A 22375-nucleotide genomic window follows, 5' to 3' on the forward strand; every position below is an offset into this window, starting at 1 on the left:
CTGCTTTGCACACACAGGTGATATGGAGTGTTGTTTTTATTCTTTACTTTTTGTCTGGCAGGCTGACTTTCTTCATCTGCTCAGTGGGCTTCACATCCCCCATGCTGTTTGATGAGAGGAAGTACCCCTACCACCTTATGTTGCAAAAGTTCTTTTGCTCCGGGGGTCATGATGCCTTATTTGAGTAAGTCTCCTTATGTGCAGTGACATATCAAGAACAGTATTTTTATCTTAACATTTTGCTTCTTAATATCCATAATATTTAAATTTCTATGCTAAACGGGAGTTTTATTGGTTGTGTGCAGGACATTTAACTGGGCCCTGTCGATGGGTGGGAAGGTGCCTGTATCTGAGGGTCTGGAGCACACAGATCTACCAGATGGGACAGGGGAGTTCCTGGATGCTTGGTTAATGCTGGTGGAGAAGATGGTGAACCCAAGCACTGTGCTGGACTCACCCCATTCCCTGCCAGCTAAAATGCCTGGGGTCACACCCACCATGCCCCAGTTCAGTGCCCTTCGGTTCCTCATAGTCACCCAGAAGGTCAGTATCCCCTAGCTATAGAAATCAAATGACGCAATTGCTGCCTTCAGATAAATCTTTTGGGTTTGCCTTTTGTCCACATGGGAAGTCAATTATACATTATGTGTGGCATTGAAGTGGGTAAGCTTGTGAGAGCACAGTTGCCAGGGAAATAAGAAAAGATGGACACCATAAGATTCTTCCTGCTCTCTTAGCAAAAATGATTGTTCTGTTGTTGCATTTTAATACCATGTAGAGAAAAGAACAAGAAAAGGATACGCAGAAAAAGAAAAATGACTTCTGCAAATTTCAGAAGTTATGAACATAAATAACACCGCAGTAGGGCTTTCACAACTGCTGCATTTTAAGTAGTCATTGACTACTACTCCCGGGGGTGCATAATAACAATGATGTGAAAGGTTAACTAATGTAGGCGGTACCCATCTAGGCTCGGAGAAGTCTTTCACAAGTGAGCAGAAATCTGACTAAACAGCGCAATATGTGTTGATCATATTTAATGTATATTATAACTTCTGAGAATTTTGGGAACAAAAGCTCATTTGGACAGGCAGTACAGTGTTCACAGCAGTAGTTGGTTCATTTGGACTCCTTGTGAACATGGTAAACATGCTACTCAAACCCTGTTGAAATGCACCATTCTCTATATGCATTCTTGTATAAGCTGTATGGTTTGTTAGCATTTTCAAATTAGGGATGAGAGTCGGAGGATTTGCTATAAATGTATGTTGGTGCTTTATTATTGTAACACACTCTCTTCTTAATCAAGGCTGCATTCAGTTGCATTCGCAGTCTGTGGAACAGAAAGCCACTGAAGGTGTATGGAGGCCGGATGGCTGAATCAATGCTAGCCATCCTCTGCCACATACTGAGAGGGGAGCCTGTAATTCAGGAGCGCCTGACCAAGGAGAGAGAGGGGGCGGTGCGCCCGGATGACGAGGCGGCCTCCACTGTTTCTTTGGCACCTAGTGGAGCCACTGGAGCATCGACAACAGGTGGAGAGGCACCAGCCGCGGCTGGAACAGCACCTGCAGTGCCAGCAACACCAGCAGCAGCAGGAGGAGGAGGAGGAGGCGGCAGCGGTGGTGGAGAAGGCAGTGGAGCAGGAGCAGGATCAGGAACAGGAGGAGGAACTGGAACAACTGAGGATATAACCACTTCTACCCCCCGCCGTGAGCCCCAGGTTAACCAGGCCCAGCTTACACAGGTATGTGGGAAAGACTGTCAGACCCTGCTGCAGTAAAATAAGAGGTTTTCTAAAGGAAATCTGCTGCTCGTAAATATTATCACTTTCCTCCACAGGGACTGCCAAAGTCAACCCAAAAAGAAAGTTTCCTTGTGGTAGCTTTAATGTTGTTTGTAAACACGTTGTCAAATGGGTATCGTTAGGATTTTAACGAAACAGATCAACATTGCTTTATTATTCTTGAGCAGCAATGTTTAAATAACTCACTATTGTAGACTAAACAATTTCAATGCCATCAACAAATGTAAATAAATCAACAAATAAAAATAAACAATATTCTAATAGCTGCCTCAGCCCGACAATCTACAAAAAGTAAATAAAATCCTTAAAATACAGTCGCAGCTAAGCAATCAGCTGTTATTTATTAGCCTTTTATTATTATCAAACTTCGTATGGCATTGCTAATGTTACCTGCAGTGGACGACAATGGATGGCTGCTCACCAAACAGTCAAACGGTGCATTTCTGCACATTTCTGTTTTGCGTGTTAGCCAATTGTTTTGATAAATTGCTGGTATTGCCTGTCTGTCTTGTGAGTTTTATTGCATTTGAGACAACGATAGTTATCAGGATCTACTCGAGTAAAATGTAGCCACACTTTCGATCTTATTTTTCTCTCTGCCATGATGTGTGTCTCACACTATACCGAGCCGGAGTCGGTGTGTGTCAGAGTAAAGCACGACTCTGCCCCTCATGCAGAGACAGGCACAGAGACAGAGAGCGGAGGTTTGCTTTTTTGGGCGGATATCTCACTCCGTAACTTCTAACGTACCGATAGCAGAACCCTTATCTCTGGACCTTATCGATACTCCAGGTAATTGCTACTGTCTTATCGGTTCCCGTTTAGAACCAGGTTTCATAATGATGGCCTAATAGTCCAGGAACAACTGGTGACAAATTGTATGCATTTCCTAAATTCAATTTTTTTTTAATTTTTTTTTTTTGTATGCAGTTTGACAATGTTTTCTGCATACAGGCTGTGATTTGTTGCTGTAGCCTCATTATTTTCATGACTTGCTGTGCCACTACTGCAGGAGGTTTTGACAGCACATAACTACATAATTGTATATTGGCACTATCTGTATGGCCCTGTAAGCAACATACTAAGACAGAGGTGCTTTATTTACCAAGCTTCCTGACCCATATTCTGTATGCACTGAATCCTGGGCCACCATTTGTTTTATAACAGGGAAGGTGCAGAGAGAGGGAGAGGAACGAACAGGTCCGCCAGGAGCAGCTCCAGCAGGTATAAGAGCCATCAGGGAGAGTGGGAGACTTTTTGAGGAGAGAGGGAAGCAGTAAAGAATAGAGAGGTTGGAGAGGTAGGATTGAAAAGGGAAAGAGCATTTCGGAGAGGATTATTGAGATCTCTAAGTTATTTTTATTTTTTTATTTTCAAATATCAGGATAGTGTTGTGACAGAAGCGGTTATATTGGGGGTTTTATAGACATTATAAAGGTGGTGTGCACTCATTATTCCAAAAAAGAATGGAAGATGTGGAGTGAGCGGAAGAATGTCTCCTCGTCCTCCTTAATGATAGCAAGTGTCTGACTTTCCCCTCACTATATGTCATTATCATTTGAGCCTCATAATCCCCCCTTATTTATATTTGGTCTTTACTCTTGTCGCCATCTCTGGTAACTCTAGTAAAAAAAAATGCTTCTTCACCTCTTTGTTTGGTGTTTTAGCTGATGGATATGGGTTTCTCAAGAGAGCATGCCATGGAGGCCCTACTGAACACCAGCACCATGGAGCAGGCCACGGAGTACCTTCTAACTCACCCTCCTCCACTTCTTGGTGGAGCAGTAAGGGTAAGTCTTCCTTGACAGAAACACACTCGCATCTTTTGTAACTTTTATAAATGCCTTTTCACACAGACGACAAAGCGGGGGGGGAAATAAACAAAAATACAGAATATTCACGGTCAGGTTTCTCAAAGACAGACAGTGAGCTCATATGCTTCCATGGCTGGTAACGATTATAATAACGGCGTAATTGATATGCTGTCGCTATCCTGTATGGCCAGGTTTTAGAGTATACCTTTCGCAAGTACTACATGTAACTTCTGACTCAAATAATGTCAATATCACAACGTAAGCTAATGCACTTGGAAATAAATGATTCTCTATACGTGACCATGACAACAAAGGATGTTTACCCCTCTACTCACCATCACAAGCAAGGTCTACTGCTATACTTCCCCCAAATATTGTCTTTATGTTCATTGTCTTCATAATATTATAATAAATATTAGTATCATGTATATATTTTGTTCGTCAAAGAGGACACTATTTTGCGAGACCAAAAAGATCGATCAATCAATATCCCCGTTGTTGTGTGACGGTATCAACGAGATTATGAAATTGATGTCGGAAGAAAATGTATTGATCGAGTGTATTGATCGGCTTTGGTGTTGATTTGCTGTTGGAGGTAGATCTCTCGTGTGATTTCTTTGTGTGATTTATCTGCGTTTGGTCTGAAAAGACTAAGTCAAATTCAGGCAGCTGAAATTGTTCCCCTTGTTCTGTCCAGGACCTGACTATGTCTGAAGAGGACCAGATGATGAGAGCCATTGCCATGTCACTTGGGCAAGAGGTCAGCATGGAGCAGCGGTCTGATTCTCCTGAGGTGCGTCACCCTCACTGCTCAAATAACATGAAAAAATACCCCATTTCATTCGGAACAGTCTGTTACTAAAAATGAAACCTCAATAATGAATAACTTAGCCTATTAGCTGAGCAGCTAATGTGATTGTTTCTGTGTGTGTATCAGGAAGCCGCACGTCGGCGTGAGGAGGACGACCGGAGAGCCAGGGAGCGGGCCGAGGAGGAGGAGGCCCGCTGCTTGGAGCGCTTCATGGAGGCTGAGCCACTGGACCCCAAGGAGCTGCATACCTTCACTGACTCCATGCTGCCGGGCTGCTTCCACCTCCTGGATGAGCTGCCTGACACAGTCTACCGACTGTGTGACCTTTTGATGACCGCCATTAAGAGGAGTGGCCCGGAGTACAGGGAGCTCATCCTCGGCCAGGTTGTCCACCAGGTCAGTGGATAAATGCAGGTTTACACTGCTTGATTTGATACAGTCAGATGGCTGAGAGGACTGCTCTATATGTTGGAATAGTCTTTAATGCTTATATGTTGTAGAAAGTCCTCTTTACAAATGTTATTTGTATCAAGGTATGTTTTTACATGGAGAATAAAACGCTGTACAATGGTCGACCCGACTGACAGGGCAGAACGAGACAGAGATCCCTCTGAGCAATAGCTAAATAAGAATAGAAGAAATCACCAGTCATTGGCAAAGGAAACTGGAATTTTAGCATCAAAATGTGTTGCAGAGTTAAATATTACATTACATATAGAAACAGTTTCAGTGTCAAGTGCACAATACTGCCTATAACAAGCTGGAATATTAAGGTGTGTTGCTTATGACATCACAATAGAAATGGAAGGTTAGCGTAGGGTTGCCTGTATTGAAATAAGATTACAGAGTATCAGCGGAACATACTATGGACTGACAAATCACAGTTTAAACCTTTTCAGTCTAAACACTTGGTAGACTGCAGAGCGCCCAAACACAAACGACTACCCAAATGCATGCACTGTTCTAGGATCACTGATGATCGAATGATTTAGGGGACGTAGAAGATGAGGTCATTCTTGTTTATTTAAATGGAAAGTTGAGAGAGACATCTGACGGATGCAGATTTGCATTCAGTTAATACAATTTGCCTTTGTAATTTAATTCTAAGGCGTTTCAGCGTTAGCGTAGTACCTAACACGTCTTGAATGCAAATGAAGCTTTGTAAGCCATTATGTATGTTTGTTTTATCATTTATTACAAGTGAGGGAAACCTCTTTAAAAGTCCAGCGTTTGCAATAGAAGCGTTCTTGCTCCAGCCTGATTGTGTTCATGTTGTGTAGGTGTGGGAGGCAGCAGACGTTCTCATCAAGGCGGCTGAGCCCCTGACTACCAGCGACACAAAGACTGTGTCTGAGTGGACCAGACAGATGGCCACACTTCCCCAAGCGTCCAAGCTTGCAACACGAATTCTGCTGCTCACGTTGCTGTTTGAGGTAACAGAAACGCACTCATTGACTGTTGTGAGTTTGAAATCATAACTTGGTTGAGGTTTTTGTCATTGTTGTTTATCTACACTTATCCTAAACATTCGCTTGTCTCTGTTTCGGTAGGAACTGAAGCTGTTGGGTGCCAGAGTCGTGGAGAACAGTGGGATTCTTGACTTGCTGATCAAGCTCCTCGAGGTTGTGCAGCCTTGTCTGCAAGCTGCTAAAGAACAGAAAGACATCCAGACACCCAAGTGAGTGTCGCACAGCCAGACATACTTATCTTTACTTGCAAATGTTACACCAGCTCTTCACCCTAATTTGTTTGTGTTGTGAATTTGTATTCGAGCATAAAAAATGACTTCTTCTTTCTGCAGATGGATCACACCAGTACTGTTGATCATTGACTTCTATGAGAAGATGGCCGTATCTTCAAAGCGCAGGGAACAAATGAACAAGGTACAAGTCAACTTCATTAAACCAAAGCACAAATAAAGATTACAATTGTAAAGTTAGATATTGAAGTACAAGCACAGGTAAAAGCAACCATGCACTACGAGTTCATCAATAGAGTAAAAGAAGACGCGTACATACATTCATATGTATATTCATCAGTTTTGATGTACTTTACCTTTTTGTGAGTATTTCCATTCTAAGTGGGTTTGTACTTAAAATCTGTTGCATCTCAGAAGGAAATATTGCACTTTTAACTTAACTACCTTTTTTTGACAATATTAATTGCTAGCTACTTTGCAGATTCATATTCCCAATACGAAATATAAATCAACTAATAAACTATGATCTATTATTAAGTAGTGTATATAGCCCAATTAAGTATATAAAGTAGTTACAATCCGCTTCACTTTCAGCAGCTGAAACCTTAAAGTGAAGAAGACATTAATGCATTAATTATAATAATGTTTTTGTATATTGTGCACCTCTTTTGTACAGTTAATGAGTTCTCTCTTCGCTCCTCTTTAGTATCTGCAACCCAATGGGAATAACTGGCGATGGTTTGATGACCGCTCAGGCCGCTGGTGCAGCTACAGCGCATCAAACAACAGCACCATTGACTCGGCGTGGAGGGCCGGGGAGAGCAGTGTCCGCTTCACAGCTGGACGCCGGAGATACACTGTGCAGTTTAACACCATGGTGCAGGTATACACAAACGCTTTCTCCACGGCCAGAGAATCCATGGACTTTTATAGTTGGTTGTTTTAGAGTTTGCTGCGTTCCTTTGCTTGATTCAAAACCTTTCTGTTTCTCAGGTAAACGAAGAGACTGGTAACAGGAGGCCGGTGATGTTGACTGTCCAGAGAGTGCCGCGCATGCCGAAGCCTGCCAAGACTGGTAGCATTACTGACTCCGAGAGAGAAGAGGGAGACCGGAGCAAAGCAGAGGAAACCCAGACTGACCTGGACTCGGGAGCAGCAGTGGAGATGAGTGTTCCTAAGGATGATTCCAGCCAGCTGAAGGAGACCACGTCTGGCCCCTCATCTTCCCTGGAGTCTGATAACTCTCAGAGCACTGACATTGTTGTACAAGGCCTGACGGAGGACATGACCACCGTTCTCATTCGTGCCTGTGTCAGTATGATTAGCGTTCCTGTGGACCCAGACACGCTCCACGCCACATTGCGTCTGTGCTTGCGTCTCACACGCAATCACCACTACGCTATGATGTTTGCTGAGCTGAAGAGCACACGGATGATTTTGGGGCTGACTCAGAGCTCCGGCTTCAATGGCTTCACCCCGCTTGTTACACTGCTGTTCAGACACATCATAGAAGATCCGGCCACGCTGCGGCACACCATGGAGAAGGTTGGTCTATTCCTATACTCTGGATGATATTTCTGAATAATAATATAAGTATATATAATAAGTCTTTTGATACCATTAACAAATTCCTCAACAATCTTTTGCCATAGGTGGTGAGGTCCGCCGTGACCAGCGGAGCAGGTAGCACCACATCAGGAGTGGTGTCAGGCAGCCTTGGATCCAGAGAAATCAATTATATCCTCCGCGTCCTGGGCCCTGCCGCCTGCCGTAACCCCGACTGCTTCACTGAAACTGCCAGCAACTGTGTCCGCATTGCTCTGCCTGCACCCCGGGGAGCTGGCACAGGTGTGATAACTTAAAATAGAGTTGACGTTAATAGTACTTTACACTGAAATACGCTGGTGTTCTTGTTATACTTTTTTTTTTTTTCCTCTACAGAGGTCAATAAAGAATTAATCTGAATCTGTAAATGGTATTGATAGATTAATTTAGCTATCTAGTCGTGTCTGCATTTTTTTTTAAACCCTGGTAAGCTCATACTCGATCTCTTTTCTACAGCCTCCGATGACGAGTTTGAGAACCTTCGGATCAAGGGGCCCAATGCTGTGCAGCTGGTTAAGACCACTCCTCTGAAGCTGTCCCCCTTACCCACTATCCCCGACACCATCAAGGAAGTCATCTATGACATGCTCAATGCTCTGGCTGCCTACCATGCTCCTGAAGAACGTAAGACATGTTCATAAGATCCTGACAGCTGGAAATAGTAATTTGAACGTTTCAGCTAAGTGTGTGTGTTTTGTGTGTGGCACAGCTGAACGTCCAGAAGAACGTGCAGCAGCGGTGCCTGGTGGACCAGACCTGTGCCAGATATTGCAGGACGTTGGAGATGACGTTTATCAGCAGTACAGACTCACCCGGCAGGGCAGCGACTTTGACTCCCAGTCTGCATTCCATATTAATGTGAGTCTCAATGACAAGTTGTCCTGTATTAAATCAAGAGATGTGTCATCTCCCCAGTTAATAATAGAATATTGTCTCTTCCTCTCAGGCTCAAGTGTTTTCTGCTGATGGAGGCGTGGCTGAGTCTTCCCAGTCTGGCACACCACAAGGAGAAGGTGAGTCTTTTTTTCTTTTCTTTTTTTTAAGTATGCAAGAATATTTGTGCAAAGTAACTGCACATATCAGACACTGTCAACCCTCATCACATCGTTTGATTGTCTGAGTTGTTGTTACCGTTTGTTGTTTATGGTAAAGCACTATATGGCATGAAGAAGTCTGAATGCCGACAGTCAAAATAATGTTTATCCTGTTTGACTCTGCAACATTTTTATTTCAGTGCGAGTACGCCCCTCAGGGGGCATGGCATTAACAGCTCTCCGTAGTGGTTTCCCATTCCTTGACTTTAGCAGATCCCTTAATTCGGCTGTTGACTTTGTTAAAATAGATAGACTTTCCAATATGGATCCATGAAAGCATGACTAAAATCTTCTACTTGTGAAGTTCTTTTTTAAAAATAAAAAATAAAATAAAATTTAAGAACAAAAATGTTCCTGCATGTTCTTTTTTTCTTCTTATTTTGCTGCCATAACTTCCTCAGCATCCACACCAGAAGAGATGCGGGAGGAAAAGAAAGAGCAGGAGGGAGAGAAGAGTACCAGCTCAGAGGAGGGTAAAGCAGCTAAGGTAAAGGCCAGCAAGCCTCTAATGCCTACCTCCACCATCCTGAGACTGCTGGCTGAATTAGTGCGCTCCTACGTGGGCATCGCCACTCTAATCGCCTCCTACTGCTACACTGCTGGACAGTCTGAGCTTATTAAGGAGGTGGGTAATGAACTAAATCTTGTCAGCCTTACACACACACTTATTTCCTCTTAACTTGCTTTGACCTCGCTGTCTCCCAACAGGACTGTAGTGTTCTTGCCTTTGTGCTCGACCACTTACTGCCCCACACCCAGAATTTGGAGGACAAGGACACCCCAGCCTTGGCACGTCTCTTCCTAGCCAGCCTGGCAGCTGCCGGCACGGGCACTGATGCCCAGGTGGCCCTGGTCAATGAGGTGAAGGCTGCCCTTAGTCGAGCCCTAGCAATGACAGAGGGTCCTGAAAAACATGCCAGGTAAGCAACAAAGAACATAAGTAAACCAACCTGATATTGATACTTTAACTCTTCTGAACAAACCCGCACTCCCATTTTCACTCTTTGTCCTCACACATCTTTTCCACAGGCTTCAGGCGGTGATGTGCATCATCAGCACCATCATGGAATCATGTCCCTCAACGTCCAGTTTCTACAGCACAGCAGCAGCCAAGACGCAACACAATGGCATGAACAATATCATACGGCTCTTTCTTAAGAAAGGACTGGTCAACGATCTGGCCCGTGTGCCTCACAGCTTGGATTTGTCCAGGTATATGATTTAATCATATTCATTTCATTTTACAATTTAGATAGTAGTAGTTCAGGACACTGCATCACAAAGTGTGATCTGCAGATTATTCAGTTTAAGGGTGCCTGTGATATTATCTTGGAACCAAAAGATGTTACGTTTTCATTTTATAAAGCATTGTGTTGATATTTGAGGTCTAACAAATGTGTCTAGTGTATTTGCTTCCTCAAAAATATTACAAAGTTGATTTTAAATCCTGCATTGTTTGCAGTAACAGGAACCCAGGGACAGAGCCGTTGGTAACCCTGGCTTTCCTAGTTTACCAATTTTTAGCTTAGTAAACCAGATAATACTAAAATAGCAAGTGTGTCATGCTATTTTTGCAAGTTACTATATAGAAGATTTAAGAATAAAGTTGGCGTTGCAAAACATATTATTCATTTTTATAAATCTGTGTCAAATGACCACATAATCTTCCTTTACATCATTTGTTTTAGTCCCAACATGGCCAACACGGTAAATGCTGCCTTGAAGCCTCTGGAGACTCTGTCCCGAATTGTTAACCAGCCCAGCAGTCTGTTTGGGGCCAAAGGAAGCTCCAGCAAGAACAAGACTGAACATGACACTGTGGGCACTGCAAGGGACAGCAACAGCAACACTCAGGACCAAGGTATGCACATCAGATGAGATCACCGTCGGCACTCTAGATCCAGTGATTCCCATTATGTCCGTTGCTGATTTGTGGCATCTATTCCAGGAGAGTCTGGTGAGTCCGAGCCAGTGGAGGGCAACCACAGGGTGCAGGGAACAGACAACGACCTGATGGATGGAGAGACGGAGGGAGACACGGTGGTCATTGCTGGTCAGCCAGAGGTTCTCAGCACACAGGCTATGCAGGTGATTGACATTGTATTACAAACGATATTCAAAAAGTATCTCACCACATTACCTCATCGTTAACATATGTAACTAGAAGAGTGAGGTCAGTAGAGTGCACTCTCACTCAATTGCCCCTCCCGCAACCACAAGAGGTCCTTCAGCATAGTCATAAATGAACACAACTCACCACCTTATGGGTCCAGTTGTATGCAAGACTGGCTGTGGAAAGAGACGGATGCTCACACACACACGGCCGAATGCTCTCCCCACACGTCTGGCTGAGAAAAATAATGGCTATAACATTAAGATGGGTTTTACAAAATGTTAATTATTGAGCTCCAAGGTGTTTACTGACTGGCTGACATTTGTTTTTCATTTCCTGTACTCTCAGGTAGAGAATGAATTGGTGGATCTGATTGATGAGCTGCTGGAGAGAGATGCTGGCACCGTCAACAGCACAATAATAGGTAAGACTCGATTAATTTGGATTAATGGATTTGGATCTCGAATTAATGGTAAACAGGCAAGGGAAAGGGAAAGTAGTTGTGTTCACAACAACTAAACCTCAGTTACTGGATACAAAAGCATATCTATAAAATTAGGGTTATGGCACACTGGAATCAAAGTTCCCTGTATTTCAAACAGGCAGGAAAACCCAGAGCTGATGTATCACTTGTTGTTTGTTCTGTCAGTGGGACGCAGCGGTGAAGATGAATCTCAAGAGGATGTGTTGATGGACGAGGCCCCCTCCAATATTAGCCAGACATCCACTCTTCAGGCCAACCGGGAAGGTAAGACGTCGGCACAACAGAACTTTGTCTGTTTATCAGAGTAAATAATTCACCGACGGCTTCTCAGTTTTTAAGATCTTCTTGTGAGGAACTCTGTGTTTCTCTCTTCCATCAGACTCCATGAACATCCTGGAACCAGAGGATGAGGAGCACACACAGGAGGAAGATTCAAGTGGCAGTAATGATGATGAAGACAGTCAGGATGAAGAGGAAGAAGAGGAGGAAGAAGAGGAGGAGGATCAAGTATGGATTAATGCAATGAGGTTCAGTAAACACATGTTGATTCTTGCTTAGCCTTAAGACTCATGGCTGCTTTTTTTACCCCCTCAAGGATGATGAAGAAGGAGATGAGGATGATGATGATGAAGGTTCAGAGATGGAGCTGGATGAGGACTTCCCTGACATCAATGCCGCACCACACATCCGCTTCGAAAGGTTTGACAGGGATGATGACCTCATCATAGAGTTTGACAACATGTTCTCCAACAACGGTAAGCAGGAGGATTCATCAACGTTTACTAATCAAATTTAGATTTTTTTGTACGAATGTCCCATCCTCTCTCCAAAAAAAACTCAATTTGGGTTTTGGATTAAGTTCATCATGATCACATACAATTTGGCTTCTTTGTTGCAGAATGTTTCCTTTTGATATCCTAATCAACTGTTAGAAATTGTGGGAAATATCAGAACGTCTTTACACTCGTAAAAGCTGTTCAGCCTGATTTTCCAAAGACTGGTTCCAACTACACATAACAATGATGGGTAGCCCTCCTCCAAAGCAGCTCTTCTCACATCACTTACAAAAGTTTGAGACATCCCAAATTAGTTAATTACAAACTCCCAAAAAACAGATGATGCAGAAAACGAATTTTCTTAAGCTTTATTTTCATAAACATTTCTTGGGGTTGTGCCCTAATGCCTGCCTACTGTTTTCTGTTGTTTTTTCCATTAGCTGACATCCCTCCCTCCCCAGGCAACATCCCCAGCTCCCACCCACTGATGGTGCGCCACGCAGACCACGGTTCCCTCACCCTAGGTGTGGCCGGCACTAGCAGCCGCCTGGCACAGGGCATGGGTCGCAGCCAGCGAACACTGCGGCAGCTCACTGCCAACAGCGGACACACCATCCACGTCCACTACCCTGGCAACCGCCAGCCGAACCCTCCGCTCATCTTGCAAAGGTGAAAGCATGTTTTTTGTTTTTTTTGGTTTCCTTGTTAAACACAAATCCTTTTTGCAACATCTGTCACACCGGTGTCTCTGTGTTTGAGTTATACTGCTAGTTAAAATGTCTGCTCCTCCTCTGTTGCCTTCTGTAGACTGTTGGGCCCCAGCGCTGCAGCAGACATTTTACAGCTGTCCAGCTCCCTGCCTCTGCAATCTCGTGGTCGGGCCCGCCTTTTGGTCGGTAATGAGGATGTGCACATCATCGCTCGTTCTGACGATGAGTTGTTGGATGACTTTTTCCATGAGCAGAGCAGCACTGGGGGACAAGCAGGTGAGAATCACTATGGGTTGATATGTAATGGTCTTTTGCTTAGTATTAGCCTGAACTCCTAACATGGTTGTTCCTTTTGTGTCTCTAGGCACTCTCTCTAGTATTCCAACTGCCTTAACAAGATGGACCGATGAGTGTAAAGTGCTGGATGCGGAGAGTATGCACGACTGTGTTGCAGGTAGGTTGGTCTCAAACGGCAGACTTGTCTTAATGGAGATACATTTTATCACGAAGTACATTAATGATGTGACGACATTTAGTGGACGGCTGTTGGCGCTTTCAGAAAGAACTGCCATTTTTGAGAAACTGATCAATATTAATTTGGATATGTTGGCCAAGTAATTAGAAGTATTCACTGTTCATTTCAGTCTCATTTGTTAATGGAATCCCGAAGGAGCAGAACACAATAACCTTCATTTGGGTGCAAGTGCTGTCAGAAGCCAGGGTGGGGATTCACAAAGAGAAAATCAATTGAATGATGTAATTCCATTTAATTTCATGCATCAGGCTTAAGCTAAAGTGGCATCGATTTGACTTGTTACACCCTGTGAGCTACAGCCACAACAAAGGATGAACACTGACATCTGCGTGTGCTTTCAGTGGTGAAGGTGCCGATCCTGCAGCATCTGGAGAGTCTGCGAGATGAGGAACTGGAAGAGCGTAGAGAGAAGAGAAGGAGGCAGCTGGCTGAGGAGGAGGAGTCTAAGCAGAATGAGAGGAGGGCCTCTGGAGCAGAACAGGCCAGGGAACAGAGCCTGCAGGTTGGCAAAGAAAATACATGTTTGTTTGGCTCTGTAGGAGGAGGATTGTTCAAACCGAGAAGTGCTTAAATCTTTTGCCATTTGTATTCACTTGTTTGATAATATTAACTGTTTTTCCATAGGGTTCTGGATTGGGGACAGTTAATGGTGCAGAGAACACTGCAGGTACTGACATTTGTATAGATTGTGTTTTTGTTTCTGTCTTCATGTCAAAACTTTTGTCGGTAATGAACACATCTCGGGGACGGGCACCCAGAGGCAAGCAGCCTGCCGAGCGTGCTATGGGATGAGGTAGTAGTTTGTATAGTTTTAGGATCACACCAGATCTGGGAGATAACTATACAGTCTACTGTCTTTCCTGTGGTAATGCCATACCAGCTGGACGTCTCCATCTGCTGCAAGTGACTCATTCTTAACCTGCAAATGGTTGCTGTCTTCCACATATTTACATATCATCCCTGGAGTACAAAGCTGCCCGTTATGTATATTGTATGCACTGCAGGCTGTGCTGTGGTGAGGTAGTAAGTTGTGTTGTTGTTGGGGATCAGGATTGTGCACCCCGTCAGGAGATAACTATACAACTTACTGCCTTCCTCAGTGGAGGCCCCTGTCATCTATGTAGAAAATGATCAATAACTCAGCATATTGTTATTTCAGTTCTGTGTGCTGTTCTCTTGTGTGCTAGCTTCATACATTTATACATTGAAAGGGGTTGGAACAGTTTGGGCTGCAATTGTGTAAAAGGGAACAGTTTTCTATAACTGGGCCAATTTGATAAGTAAGCATTGGTAGCTGTTGGTAGCATAGCATAGAGTCACTTGTAACAATTGTTCTGTAGTATTTTCATAACAAGCATTTTAGTGTTTATAAACCATGTAATCATGTTTAGTCACTGAAAAAAATAAGATGAGTTCCTGTCAGAAGTTTTTCCCCCTCAAGAAAGCATAAAACTACCTTCACATACCTGTCTTCACATATTTCTTCTCTCTGGATGTTGCAGAGGGTGAACAGGCTCAGGGTGGTACGGTGTCATGTCTGGACCCACCCAGGGTCTCAGAGGGCTTCCTTACTGCTCCCCCGTCTGGAGAGGTCACTCCCACCACGCCCGCTCCTCATGAACAGACCTTAGTCTCCCTAGAGACTCCAATCAGTCAGCAGGTCCATCAGCCAATTACTGACCTGCTACTGGCCGAGTCGCATGCAAGCTCACTGGCCGCTCTGGCAGGGGCGGGCCTTCCACCTTTGTCGGCAGCTGACAGGCCAAACAGTGAAGCGGAGGCATCTCAGATGGAAATGTCCCCGGCACCCACAATCGGTGAGAGAGTCGGAGGTGGAGGAGCATTGGATGAAGGCAGGGAAGGTAGACTAACTTTGAAAACTCTTTATACAGACTGGCCAACAGTAAGGACACACATCTGTAATGGCAATGTTGTTGACCGTGCTTGTAGCTAGTTTCTGTCATAAAGTCTTCTGAACACTGAAATACAAATCAATTGCCCAAGGAACTTTGCTACAGTACATTATTCACACATTCCCTAACCTTACTCTCACTCTTTTCTTTTTCCCCTCAGCCTCCCTAAGTCCAGACATTGTGGAGACCTCAGAGCCTGCGATAGTGGGTGTGTCACAGCTGGAAGGGTCACCCATGGATACCAGCAGCCCTGCCTCTGCCACTCAGGAAGAAGCTGCTCCCAACCCTGCCCAGACCACCCAGCTGTCTCAGGAGCTGTCTGGCAGCGTGGAGAGTGGGCTGACTGACCGGCAAACAGATGCAAAGACTGGGTTAGTAGCATGAAGTATCATGTACCCTGTATCTCTTGACCAGATTACATACAGTTTTATAAAAAGTGTTTCAGTCTGAAAGCCATAATTTCCCCCCAGCTTTTTTTGCAGCATTTCATTTAACATTCAGTTATGGAACTTAAAATACATTGAACTCTTTTTAAGCTTTTTTTTTGTGAAATGCAGTGTTTTGTTTGCTCTGTGACTTATTTTCAATTTGACAGTGTGTTAATAGGTTAAGTAATTTGTCACACATAGTGTTGCGGATTGATTTTATATATTTTTATATATTCACAGCTCTACTTCTGTCTCATCACCCGGGGAAACGATGCCCAGGAGTGACAGCGCTGACAGCCAGTCTCAGGCCATCCAGGAAGAGCCCCTCCCATCCACCAGCAATGACGACGAGGACCCTTTTGCAGGTAAAAATGATTGCTCTCCTACTTTTCCTGCAGTTTCTCATATTCTTACTGAAATATCACATCTCATGCAGCGTTTGTTTTGGCAGGCATCAGTCTGCCAGAGGGTGTGGATCCCTCTTTCCTGGCAGCTCTTCCTGAGGACATCCGTCGAGAGGTGCTGCAGAATCAGCTCGGCATCAGACCACCCTCCCGTCCCCCTGCTGCCACTACCTTGCCTTCCACTACAGCACCTGTACTGGGAGGACCAGGGGTTACAGAGGTCAGCCCCGAGTTCCTGGCAGCCTTGCCACCTGCCATCCAGGAGGAGGTAAGAGACTCTTCACTGAAATGAGACTGCAGACGTCTCTTACATTTAGAATATAAAATCTTACCTGAGAAGTAAAGGAATCGCAGATAATTATTTCTCCTAACTGGGAATGTCATCGGTTGTCTCAGGTACTTGCCCAGCAACGGGCTGAGCAGCAGCGCAGGGAGCTAGCCCAACAGCCCACACAAGGAGACACTCCTCTGGATCCAGTCACCTTCATCCAGACGCTGCCCTCGGAGCTCCGGCGTAGTGTCCTGGAGGACATGGAAGACAGCGTGTTGGCTGTCATGCCCCCGGACATTGCTGCTGAAGCAGCCGCGTTGCGTAGAGAGCAAGAAGCGCGCCAGAGGCAACTGATGCATGAGAGGTTGTTCGGTCACAGCTCATCTTCAGCCCTATCAGCCATTTTGCGCTCACCTGCCTTCACCAGTCGGTTAGGGAGCAATCGTGGCGTCCAGTACACTCGACTTGCTGTGCAGAGAGGAGGCACATTTCAGATGGGTGGAGGAACAAACCACAGGTGAGAGGAGACTGTCATCTAATGGTCTGTTTTGAGAATTCAATTTTTTTTTAGTATTTCTGAAAATGAAATGCCATAATATAAGAGAGATTTATGAAATTTCTGACTTGTCTTGATCAAATCGTACTGCACTTGTGACAAACTGAAGATATGTTATCGTTTTGTTTCCTCAGACCATCCAGTTCCAGCGTGGACTCCTTGTTGCGTCTGCGCGGTCGGTTGCTGCTGGACCACGAGGCCTTGTCCTGCCTGCTGGTTTTGCTGTTTGTGGATGAACCGAAGCTCAACACCAGCCGTCTGCACCGCGTGCTCAGGAACCTCTGCTACCACTCTCAGACCCGTGGTTGGGTCATTCGGAGCCTGTTGTCCATCCTCCAACGCAGCAGCGAGAGTGAGGTGTGTGTGGAGACCACACGTCTAGAAGACTCTCGTGGCAAGAGGAGCACCCAGGGAGGCTGTGCAGGAAAAGGGTCCGCTACCTCCTCCCTCTCCTCTTCATCCTCGTCTTCATCCTCATCTTCCTCCTTAGAGCTGCTGAACAGGGTGGAGTCTCGCAGCTCCAGCCAGCTTTCCTGGCTCTCTGTTTCTATGGATGCAGCCCTGGGCTGTCGGACAAACATTTTCCAGATTCAGCGAGCATCGGGTAGGAAACATGCTGACCGCCACTCAGCTGGAGGTTCAACAGGATCTGGAGCTCTGGCAGGAGTGTCAGGCACTGCGGCGGGAGTCGCATGTGCTGGAGGTGGAGGTTCAACCGTCCACATCCACCCACAAGCTGCTCCAGTGGTCTGTCGACATGTTTTGGACACACTCATCCAGCTAGCAAAGGTGAGAGTCCTTCTATCTTCATCTACATCTGATTCATCATTTATTGTATGTTGCATTTTTTTTTTTAAAGTCAATTGAGTTTTAATAATTTAAGTCCTTTTAATTTTGTTTCTGTCCCTGCAGGTGTTCCCCAGCCACTTCACTCAGCAGCGCTGCAAGGATCTGTTAACATCTTCGTCCGACCTGGACGCTCGTCTTTGTTCAATCACCTCTGTGGGAGGGGGTGGAGGTGGGGCCTCCAGGACTGGATCTCTAAGTAACCCCAGCTCCAATACCTCCAACACCCAGAACTCCTTCGGCTCCACCGCCGCTACCCTCCAGTCTCTGGGAATCTCCACTGATTTTTGGGACCTTCTGGTCAAGCTGGACAACATGAATGTCAGCCGCAAGGGCAAAGCCTCTATGAAGACGGTGCCTCTGGGGGGCAGTGCAGAGGCCGAGGGGGCTCAGTTAAGCCTGGAGACCTCTCCTCTGGGCCAGCTGATGAACATGCTGTCCCACCCTGTAATCAGACGGAGCTCCTTGCTCACTGAAAAGCTTCTGCGTCTGCTCTCCCTCATATCCATTGCCCTACCTGACAACAAGGCCACCGAGGTGCCTGCTGGGCACCCAACCCCACAGGCTGCCATCCCCAGCACGGCATCCAGCTCAGGAGTCACAGCCCAAATCACAACACAAGGCACAGTGTCAGCGGGCTCTATCCAGCCTACTGTGACGGTCTTAGGGGCCTCTGTGGGAGCTGTAGTCCAGGGTACATCCTCAGGGACGAGTCTAGCAGCCTCCCAGGCATCCTCTATAACCATCTCTATACCCACGTCCACTGGAATAACCTCTGCAGGTAGTGTTCATTTATTCCAAGATAAGATGTCATCAATTTATTCAGATTTTACGGTGTAATGTTAAGTTCAGTAGAAAATAGTAATGTGTATGTTTCTGGGCCATTTTGTCAAAACAGGAAAACTGAGGGGCGCTACTAGCAGCACAGAGTGTGACAACAAGATGGCCTCCAGTGGACTCACGGAGAAACAACTGCAACTCTCTGTGGAGGTATGGGGAGAAAACATCATATGTTGTCATGCATACTGTCATTATGCAATGTTTGTGAATTTCCAATACTGCATAGAAATATGTAACTTTGCATCAAACTATTTATTTTTAAGATATTAATTAATCTTAAGCATTTATTGGGGCAATCCAATTTTGCAAACTAAGGGATAGAGAGAAGCAAGTTTTAAAACTAAGTTGAGAGGCATGTTTGGATTGTGGCTCTGGGCTTGCACTTGTTTTGTATCTTTCTAGGATAAGGAGAAATAAGTGTATAACCTACAAGTACAAGATTAAAAGAATGCAAAAGTAAATAAATATGGTTGAACAGTTTCAGAGAAGCCACATCAGTGCACATCTTCAGAGTTAAGAAACGACAACGGCAATTATTTCAGCCTTACAACCTGGACATGTGTATTTTCTGTAGCCAGACGGATCAATTAATCCAGTCATCCAGCATATGTTATATATCGACACAATTGTACTGATGCAAACATGCCCTTTTGCTTGGGAGCTCTTAAGAAGTATTGACGAGATCATCTACTCCTTTTCATTGTTTTGGACACAGGGCAATTGATCTCGTGCGTTTCTTACATTTATGCAATTTTATTAATAATCCCTTCGAGGATTTTTTTTCTAATAATCCTTTTCCTCCTTCTCACAAGGTGTTGACATCTCACTCATGTTCAGAAGAGGGTCTAGAGGATGCAGCCAACATCCTGCTGCAGTTATCTCGAGGAGATGGCGCCACCAGAGACACTGTGCTGAGACTGCTGCTCAGTGGAGCCAGACACCTCGGATACACTCTTTGCAAACAGATCGGTCAGTGCTGGACGACTACACAGACGCTAGTTTCTTTTGCTCCTATTTAAGCAAATACAGTTTTCTCTTTACACACATTGTTTATGCCTCCGCACCCGGCTAATCAGTTTAGTCCAACTTAGAATATATATGATATATCGCATATATGTGACTGAGGAAGAAAAAAACATTTTTGGCCATGACTCACAAATTCATGTGCTAATTACGACAACTCGACACAAATGTCTTGAAGGATCAAATATTTTGCACAGACGTTGATGTAAACTGCAACTTTACTGGTTAACGTTTTCTCTCTCAGGCACATTGCTGGCCGAACTTCGAGAATACAACTTGGAGCAGCAGAGACGGGCACAAGCTGATTCACATTCCCCGGATGCCCCTCCTGAGGATACCTCCCTCTCAGGCAGACTCAAGGGCAAGATGTCTAGCAGGTAAGCCAGTGATGGTGCCGGCCCCCCCCCCCCCCCCCCCCCCAGTGACTTTAGGTCGTCAACACGCATGCAAGAGAGACTGTGGTAGACCTATTCTGTTTAACCTAAAGTGTAGTTAAATTGGCCCGAGTAGCCCCTTTAGGAATCTGGTTTTGCATGAAAGTAAATGTCACAACTACAATTTCCTTTACCTGGTATGCGTTTGTTGGCTGGGGCACAGGTTTGACGGCTCGGAGAGTGTGGTCATTGTGGCTGCACAAAAACGTACACTCGGGGGACGAGAGCTCCAGCTCCCCTGTATGAGCTCACTGACCTCCAAGACGTCGACGCAGAAGTTCTTTCTGCGAGTACTGCAGGTCATCATCCAGCTCCGTGAGGACACACGGCGCGCCAACAAGAAAGCCAAGCAGACGGGGCGATTAGGTAAGAAGACGTTGCATACACAGTTTTTCTTGTATGCGTACAATATCCTGATGATGTATCAAGTGAGACAACCTTCTCCTCCCTCTCGTTGGCCAGGCTCCACTAGTTTAGGCTCAGCCAGCAGTATCCAAGCTGCGGTGCGTCAACTAGAGGCCGAGGCTGACGCCATCATCCAGATGGTGAGAGAGGGTCAGCGGGCACGCCGGCTCCAACAGGCCCCCCCACCCACCGCCTCATCTGCCTCTGCTGCTGTCGCCGCTGCTGCCGGATCGTCAGTGGTGGCCTCCCATGCCCCCACTGGTGCTGCTCCCCCTGCTGGCACAGCTGCTGCTTCCACGGTTAGCATGGGCTGCACTGACGGCAGGCATACTCGTACTCACACACTGCACACACTGACAGTAGGAGACCATTTGAAAGCTGAAAGTTAAACCTTTTCTATTGTGTTGTGTCTTTGTGTAATAAGACAATTGGTGCAGTCACCATTCGGCCTGCTATCTCTGGTTAATGCACAGTGACAGCTGCTGCCATGATGAACACTGGCAGCTCCATTAGCAGAAAGATAGATGTGCCAGAGACGACTGCATCTTGTCTTTGCATTGACATGTTCGACTGTTGAAATGATCTAAATATGAATGAGTGCTGCCTGCTCCAAACTGTTTGATCTGTTCCACTTATTCTGTCTGTTTGCTGGCTGGCATGGCTTCATGCTTTTGGCCCTCCTTCCTTCCATACTTGGTTCAAGTTCCCCTCCTCTCAGTGGATCACGGAAATGTCATTATGCATGGCAACATCATTCAAGATGGTTTCTAAGCAATAAACAAATGCCACTCATTAGTTATTCCATGCGTCTCCCTGTTGTTCATCCTGTGACTCTGTCTCTCTGGTCCTTCCTGGTTTGTTTTCTGTAGTCTGAAGGACAGTCGATGTCAGAAGCCCAGGCTGCCCAGAGAGATGATTCTCCAATGGATGTGGACCAGCCATCTCCTCTAGACCAGGACCCTGCACCTCTGGGTAGGACTTGCTACTGCTAATGACAATTTAAAACACCTGCTGATTTGCTGTTCTTTGTTTTGTCAGTAAATGACCTTCACATCCAGTGAGCACAATGTGTCTACCCTTCTCTGATAGTGCCAGTAATAACTCAAGTCATGTTAACATAGACAGTCTACAGAATATAGACTTATTCACCAACACAAACTGTTTTTTATTTGGCTGTAAATTGACTACTCCAGTCACAGTTGACAGCATAACACGTGTACATGGTTCAGTCAATATTTAAATTCTTTGTCAGATGAGGACGGAAACGGACAGTCGGAGAGTGAGGAGAGACTGCCAGACCTCCCGCTGCTCAGCGAGCAGCTGTTGTTGGATGAGCTATGGGACATGCTCGGGGAGTGCCTGAAAGAGCTGGAGGAGTCCCATGACCAGCATGCCGTACTGGGTACGCGGAATCCTTCTTAAGAAATGCATTTCTTTATGCTGTGGTATTATTGTCTGTTGAAAGAGTACGGTTGGCTGATTTCTTTCCATAATGATGTTTTCTTTGTTTGCCCAGTTCTCCAGCCTGCTGTGGAGGCCTTCTTCCTAGTCCATGCCACGGAGCGAGAAAGCAAACCTCCGGTGAGGGACACCCGGGAGAGCCAGCTTTCTCACATCAAGGATGAGCCTCCACCGCTGTCGCCGGCACCCCTCACACCTGCCACGCCCTCATCCCTAGACCCGTTCTTCTCCAGGGAACCATCCTCCATGCATATCTCTTCAAACCTTCCACCGGATACGCAGAAGTTCCTCCGCTTTGCCGGTGAGCCTGAAAGATTTAAGTAAGGAGAATGTTAAAGCTTTTGTT

At 45.4% G+C, this 22375-nt stretch overlaps 1 protein-coding gene across 17 annotated transcripts in view; it reads left to right on the forward strand.

Annotated features, from left to right (window-relative positions):
- The window catches only part of huwe1 (HECT, UBA and WWE domain containing E3 ubiquitin protein ligase 1), a 44066-nt gene that overhangs the window by 18225 nt on the left and 3466 nt on the right, over window positions 1–22375 (forward strand). For 7 of the 17 annotated variants that reach the window (XM_076095506.1, XM_076095555.1, XM_076095537.1 and 4 more), the window contains 45 exons: window positions 62–184; window positions 306–543; window positions 1310–1747; window positions 2975–3031; window positions 3475–3597; window positions 4319–4414; window positions 4559–4828; window positions 5713–5865; window positions 5983–6110; window positions 6234–6315; window positions 6838–7014; window positions 7125–7676; window positions 7784–7979; window positions 8193–8360; window positions 8446–8594; window positions 8683–8749; window positions 9232–9455; window positions 9539–9750; window positions 9860–10042; window positions 10519–10691; window positions 10779–10918; window positions 11292–11367; window positions 11593–11691; window positions 11807–11934; window positions 12023–12182; window positions 12644–12872; window positions 13011–13189; window positions 13278–13367; window positions 13790–13950; window positions 14073–14115; window positions 14951–15310; window positions 15522–15732; window positions 16030–16154; window positions 16241–16461; window positions 16590–16981; window positions 17155–17809; window positions 17933–18647; window positions 18765–18856; window positions 19519–19675; window positions 19974–20105; window positions 20314–20529; window positions 20626–20867; window positions 21438–21540; window positions 21821–21970; window positions 22085–22330. In XM_076095506.1, coding sequence (XP_075951621.1) covers window positions 62–184; window positions 306–543; window positions 1310–1747; window positions 2975–3031; window positions 3475–3597; window positions 4319–4414; window positions 4559–4828; window positions 5713–5865; window positions 5983–6110; window positions 6234–6315; window positions 6838–7014; window positions 7125–7676; window positions 7784–7979; window positions 8193–8360; window positions 8446–8594; window positions 8683–8749; window positions 9232–9455; window positions 9539–9750; window positions 9860–10042; window positions 10519–10691; window positions 10779–10918; window positions 11292–11367; window positions 11593–11691; window positions 11807–11934; window positions 12023–12182; window positions 12644–12872; window positions 13011–13189; window positions 13278–13367; window positions 13790–13950; window positions 14073–14115; window positions 14951–15310; window positions 15522–15732; window positions 16030–16154; window positions 16241–16461; window positions 16590–16981; window positions 17155–17809; window positions 17933–18647; window positions 18765–18856; window positions 19519–19675; window positions 19974–20105; window positions 20314–20529; window positions 20626–20867; window positions 21438–21540; window positions 21821–21970; window positions 22085–22330 — 9131 coding nt within the window. Of the gene's footprint in view, window positions 1–61; window positions 185–305; window positions 544–1309; window positions 1748–2974; window positions 3032–3474; window positions 3598–4318; window positions 4415–4558; window positions 4829–5712; window positions 5866–5982; window positions 6111–6233; window positions 6316–6837; window positions 7015–7124; window positions 7677–7783; window positions 7980–8192; window positions 8361–8445; window positions 8595–8682; window positions 8750–9231; window positions 9456–9538; window positions 9751–9859; window positions 10043–10518; window positions 10692–10778; window positions 10919–11291; window positions 11368–11592; window positions 11692–11806; window positions 11935–12022; window positions 12183–12643; window positions 12873–13010; window positions 13190–13277; window positions 13368–13789; window positions 13951–14072; window positions 14116–14950; window positions 15311–15521; window positions 15733–16029; window positions 16155–16240; window positions 16462–16589; window positions 16982–17154; window positions 17810–17932; window positions 18648–18764; window positions 18857–19518; window positions 19676–19973; window positions 20107–20313; window positions 20530–20625; window positions 20868–21437; window positions 21541–21820; window positions 21971–22084; window positions 22331–22375 lie in introns of all 17 variants that reach the window. The other 10 variants (XM_076095618.1, XM_076095634.1, XM_076095592.1 and 7 more) reach the window with 8 other exon arrangements.

The sequence above is a fragment of the Anarhichas minor genome, unplaced genomic scaffold, assembly GCF_050575085.1.
Source record: "Anarhichas minor isolate MPS153535 unplaced genomic scaffold, ASM5057508v1 ptg000003l, whole genome shotgun sequence".
In the NCBI taxonomy this organism is placed as follows: Eukaryota; Metazoa; Chordata; class Actinopteri; order Perciformes; family Anarhichadidae; genus Anarhichas; species Anarhichas minor.